This window comes from Electrona antarctica (genome assembly GCF_951216825.1).
Source record: "Electrona antarctica genome assembly, chromosome: 20".
Classification (NCBI taxonomy): domain Eukaryota; kingdom Metazoa; phylum Chordata; class Actinopteri; order Myctophiformes; family Myctophidae; genus Electrona; species Electrona antarctica.
In genome coordinates this window covers 13,983,611-13,989,610 of record NC_136801.1, presented here as the reverse complement: position 1 = coordinate 13,989,610, position 6,000 = coordinate 13,983,611, and the positions used below count along the sequence as shown (strand labels likewise).

General features: G+C 41.6%; 1 protein-coding gene across 1 annotated transcript in view; it reads right to left on the bottom strand.

Annotated features, from left to right (window-relative positions):
• Window positions 1-1,493: 1,493 nt before the first annotated feature.
• gad2 (glutamate decarboxylase 2) overlaps window positions 1,494-6,000 on the bottom strand; it is a gene marked incomplete at its 5' end in the record, with an annotated part of 35,816 nt that continues 31,309 nt past the window's right edge. Inside the window, 2 exons of the mRNA XM_079489424.1 lie at window positions 1,494-1,777; window positions 5,887-5,976. Of these exons, the coding sequence (XP_079345550.1) occupies window positions 1,604-1,777; window positions 5,887-5,976 (264 nt within the window). The 3' untranslated portion in view covers window positions 1,494-1,603. The remainder of the gene's footprint in view (window positions 1,778-5,886; window positions 5,977-6,000) is intronic.

Genomic DNA, 6,000 nt, shown 5'->3' with positions numbered 1-6,000 from the left:
GTCTTTGGCTGATACCCCAACACAACATAGTGCTGCTTTAACTATTGTACATTGGAAATCATTGTTTGTATTAATATTTTTGCAGGGTGTATAGATAATTGGACCCATAATCAAATATTGCTTGTGAATGATTATAATAGAAAACTAATGGCAGATGCTTCCACCTCTTTTTGACTATGATTTAGTGCAAGTGATGTAGCTGCTAAACTGGTTAAGTGCCGATTCTTGAAACAAGACAACTATTAGTTGCCCGTAGCCCAGTTTCTTGTGATCCTGGATCTTTTCTTCTAAGTGCTTTAATCTTTCAAAAGTAAACTAATAAAACCGCTGACAAAACCCTCCCCACGCTTGTTTCATTACCAGTATTCCAGTATGGTGAACAGGGTTCATACAGTGATTTCTGTGAGTTTCGATAATTATATTGGCAAAAGCACACCACACAAATACTATAGTAGTGTGTGGCGTGCATCAAATATATATAATATATCATTAATTAACGTCCAAATGGGATCTCAAACTAGTTTGAGTTTTATACATATTGAAGTAACTGAACATCTTGGTGACCAACTCAGAACTCCCAAGTTGATTGGACAGAATGTCAGAGAAGCTCCACAAGGTCGGCCCCCGAGCACTACATGGCATGCAAAAGTTAAATTATATTAACCACTTAAACCCTGCATCCGTATTGGAAAATAGCCGATCGACAAGCTCACAATAACAGAATACTATAGCTTCAGCTTGACCCCCTGTTGAAGACCCCTGACATGGATAGATCCAATCAATTATTACACACTCCATGAAGCCTTGAAGAATTCATGGAAGTCTCTTAGTTTTTTCTCTCTCATTCCTGAGCCAATATAAGTCGATGACCGGGTCATCGGTCAATAGGAGACTCAGTAGGAGACTCTCTTTGAGACTGGGCCAGTCATCATAATCATTATTGGCTTAGGAATGGGACAAAAGACAAAAGAATCTCCCTGAAGTCATGGCTTCATGGGGTGTGTAATTGATTTTTGTGTTTTTGGGGGGACGGGGGGATTTGGGGGGACGGGGGACGGGGGGGGGGGGGTGAATTACTCCCTTAACGTGTGATCAGTCAGATCATTCATGCGAACGGAGATTCACACATACAACCGTTTTCTTGAAGTATATACGTAGCTGTGGAGGTTATTCTGAATGTCGGTTACAGAGGAGCACAACAACCACATTTTGGCACTTAACAACATTACCTGGCAGATGAGAATAATGGCTGAAAAATAATCTCTTCCTCAACGACCTATTATTGCACAAAAATACATATAAAGTTACATCGATTACACTAATACTTCTACACGAGGAAAGGCAGACAGAAGCATTTTCACAGAGCTTCGGAGTCGGACCCAAGACGTTGATCCGCCCCACAGCAAAAGCTAACAATACGTAATATATGTTCTACTTATATATATTGTTTCCCTCAAATATACTGTTCAGTTAAGGAAAAGTAAAAAAAAAAAAAAAAAAAAAAGGAAATATATTACCGGTACATTCACGACAAACATGTCATCCGTCTAGGGGTGGAAAAAACATGGACGGGATGGTTTTGGTGAGATGATGATGAGTCTTTTTATAGATCCTGGCTGAGCCGTTCGATCTCCTCGATGAGGAAGTCGATGTCCTCGTAGGTGGCGGCGGGGTTGGAGATGACCATGCGGAAGAAGTTCACCTTGTCCCCTTGGGGCTGGTAGCTTACCATGGTGGTGCCGTATTCCATCATCCTGGCCTTGATGACCGGAGCCACCTGACCGACAGTGACACAAACATTGACGCATTAACATTTACTCCATGATGACAATTGGCAATTCATTGTTTCACTGCTGGCAGCGGTAACGCTCGTCCCAAAACACACTCGCTTTACTGAGGTTACGTTTAGGAATAAGGTTAGTTTTAGGTATAGTTTTACTGAGGTAAAGTTGAGGAATAAAGTTAGGTTTAGGCATAGTTTTACTGAGGTTGCATTTAGGAATCAGGTTATAGGTTTGGGTTTTTACTGACGTTACATTTAGGAATACGGTTAGGTTGAGGAATACCTGGTGGCGACAGTTCAGAGGTCGCCGGATTTGACCCGCGGCGATTGTGTTTTGGGGCGAGCGTTCCTGTATTCTTGACAACAGCAGTTTGTTCGTTTTTAATAATTGAAAGCAAAATAATGTGAATGCACACACACAAACCCCAGTCAGTCAGTCAGTCAGTCAGTCAGTCAGTCAGTCAGTCAGTCAGTCAGTCTGTCTGTTTTCCTGCAACGTGATTGGTTGGGCAGATGCCAGGGCAGCCTTTTATGTTGACGGATGTTGATGCTGGAGGAATGCGGAGCCGCAGACCATTTGGACTCAATAATAAAAGTGTTGGGGTTGAAAACAAGGCAGGGCAGGCGCCTCAACAGAAGTGGCCTTGAGGCTTGTGAGGTGCCCCTGAGGGAGGTGCTGCCCGCACGGGCCCTAGTATACTATACAGTACGTTTAGCTGGAGGACTTTTTATTTGAAATTAATGACAGATGATGAGGGGATGCACTGGCTAGTGAAGTGTGTGGCCAGTAATGGAAGAAGTCCTCAGTACTCACATGTTTTTCTTAAGTAAAAGTACCATATAGTATATCTACGGCAAGGTAGATATACCCTGTTACAAGTAGAAGTCCCATATTCAAAATGTACTTGAGTAAAAGTAAATATTCTTAAAGTACCAAAAGTGTACTCATTGTGCAGAAATGTCCCATGTCAAGTTTTCAAAATGTATTAAAATCTTTGGAAAATAGGAGATCTATGAGCTCACAACGTGGGACGTGGTGTGTGCTTGCAGATCGGCTATTTAGTTACATGGTTTCTCTTCTGATGTTTCGTAAGGGGAAGAAGCCACCGAACGCTGCTGTGAAATCCCATAGCCGATCTTCTGAGCGGAATGAGATTAGATAAACTAGTAACAAAAGTTTTCAAATAACTGTGGAGTAAAAATTGTGCATCTGAGATGTAGTGGAGTAGAAGTATGGAGAAGTTAACTGCCACTGTGTGGCCACTGGTGGTAGTTAGGTTGCAGATTTGGGAAGATTACTACGCAAAAAAATCTGCCTAATGATGATATGGACGGGTTTCTGAACTGCCCACAGCCCTCCTATGAGACACAGACCGAGTAGAAAATAATGGTGGTGTTTTATCATGAACAGTAGTGAGGACCAATTATATGAAGAGATGTTGAAAAGTGGTGAAGTGGTCCTTTAATATTTTAAACGCGATGCCATGAAAAATCTGAAATCAGATCCGAACCTCGGATGTCTGATCAACAACACGGACAGCGACGTAGTTTCCGAGAAAACAGCAAGAGAATTATAATTATAATTATAATGGTACTTTATGGATGTGCGCACATGTTTCGTGCGGGCGGGGGTGAGCAAGGCATTGCCTAGCAACCGGCTCAGGGCTAAAAGTAGATTTTTAGCTAAACGGTTTCATATCCTTAAGGCCTATACATCAGCAGCAGACAATAGATGGCTATTAAAAAAACGTACAAAAATGTATATGTCAGCAGTCAATGTGATATTATAGGATTTATTTAAAAAATACAAAATAAAAATAAATCTCTGCTTTCTGTTCCCAGATTTGTAGTGGAAAAAAGGCTATAAATAACTACCGGAACATCGTGGGGACACCCTTTTCGCCCCCGATGAAAGTGGGGAATGGAGACTCTCTTCATTCTCTTGAGATATTTAGTGATTACATCGTCATAAAACAAACTATTCTGTGGGTCTTGAAAGACTAGTAAAAACGCAACTCGTGGTCTCTTTTGGCCAGGACTCCCTTGCAAAAAAACGGGACTATTCCTGGTAAAACATAAAGGTGAAGAGAAACAAAAGCCCACAAAAAGTACAGTATTGAGTAAATGTACTTAGTTACTTTACACCACTGTAAGCCGGTTGTACATAGTTCTCATCACATCATAATTACACCCATTCCTCTGAAATCTGTTGCAGGTGTCCCGTTGCAGTTGGCAAGGATACCATTTGAGCTAAAATAACAATAAATCAGCAGCTGTGAATTTCCCCCCTCAAATAAATCCACTGTCAATGTTCTATTTCCCCCCCCCCCCCCCCCTCCTCCCCCCAATTAGCTTTTAAAAGTAGACACCAAAGCAACACGAGAGGAAATTGAGTAGTGTTGCATGTGGGCCTTCCTATCTGGGCTCTTAATTGTGCTAAATGGGAAGCGTTACATCACTGTGACTGTCAATGTCACAGTGTGCGTGCACGCGTGTGCCTGTGCGGCATGTGCGCCTGCGTGCCTACTTACATGTGTGTGTGTGTGTGTGTGTGTGTGTGTGTGTGTGTGTGTGTGTGTGTGTGTGTGTGTGTGTGTGTGTGTGGATGTGCGTTTGCGTGTGTGTGTGTGTGTGTGTGCGTGTGTGTGTGTAAAAAGAGCAAGCTGGCTAAACATTTAGTCTAGTGAAGCGTGTCCAGCGTTTTAACTAGATATTTTGGGGGAAACAACAAAGGAACCTCTCAATCAGATCATCGTGCATGCAATATGACAGAGGTCAACGTGATTTATGTTTGCTTTCGTGGAGAGCGAAGCAGTGGTGGAAAGTAACTAAGTATATTTACTTAAGTACTGTACTTAAGTACAATATTGAGGTATTTGTATTTTACTTAAGTATTTCCAATACTTTTCCTTTCTACCCCACTACTTCACAAATATTGTAGGCTACTTTTACTCCCCTACATTTATTTGAAAACTACTACAGCAGTTACTTTGATTATTATTACAAAACATACATTAAGCACCGATCTACAAGATCACAATGTGTCGCGATGCAACGCATTGTGAGCTTGTACATTTTTATACATTTGAAAACATTTGAAATGGGACATTCTGCATAGTGAGTACTTTCTACTTTTGGTTTAAGTAACATTTTATGCCTACTTTTACTCAAGTACATTTCGAATTATGGACTTTCACTTGTAACAAAGTAATTCTACATTGCAGTATTGATTGATACGTTCTCTCTCTCTCTCTCTCTCTCTCTCTCTCTCTTAGGTAGAGAGAGAGAGAGAGAGAGAGAGATAGAGAAAGAAAGAGAAAAAGAAACCAAAAGCGACATGGAGAGAGTTCTTTGTATGGCTCGCCGGCAGCACCATCTGTTTGTATTAATTGTCGATTAGTAGCCTGAGCGTCCCACTGCCGCAGGCACCTCTGAAGGACTGCCCCAATGACAACCTTCTCGGGGTCGTTTATAGTGTTGATTTTCACAGCAAACGTGAGATATTCTATAGGTAGGCCTATATGAGATTGAGGCTTCCACCCGACAGAGACTACAGTCTATCCCATTTAATAATTCTAAACACTGCAGTGCCTCTCCCCGTATTATCCTCTGCTGCACTAATTATTTTTAAAAGTGATCTCTTCAACTCCCACCTCCCTCAGCTAGCCTCTCCCACCATATACTCTCTCTTTCTCTTGAATACCTGCTACCTTCCATAATGTCATGCTCCACCGACTCCTCCTCCTGGCAGTGTTCACATAGATCTGTAGGGTGTTGTTTGCCCATCAACTTCAAAGTTTTGTTTAGTGTCCCAATTTTAACCGTGTTATTATTACTTCTCGGAAATGGTGGGCCCTATTGTAAACAAGTGTAATGCTGGTGTCATCCAGTCTTTTGTATTGAGTTGTACTTGAAATGTACTGTAATTCTGCAAACTGTTAATAAATCAATCAATCAATCAATCAATCAATCATTCAATCAATCAATCAATCAATAATTCAATCAATCAATCAATCAAACAAACTCATCTTTGCTGCCATTCTTCCATCACCTTATCTTAAGTTCTTCCATATCACCGCTTGTGCGTGTGTGTCATGTCTCACCTTATGCAAACGCTCCCTCTTCTCCTCTTTGTCCTCCAGATAGCGCACCCCCGGTGGCAGGTACCAGAAGCACACGTTGGTGTGTTGGGGCTGTGAGAGGACACATAATACATT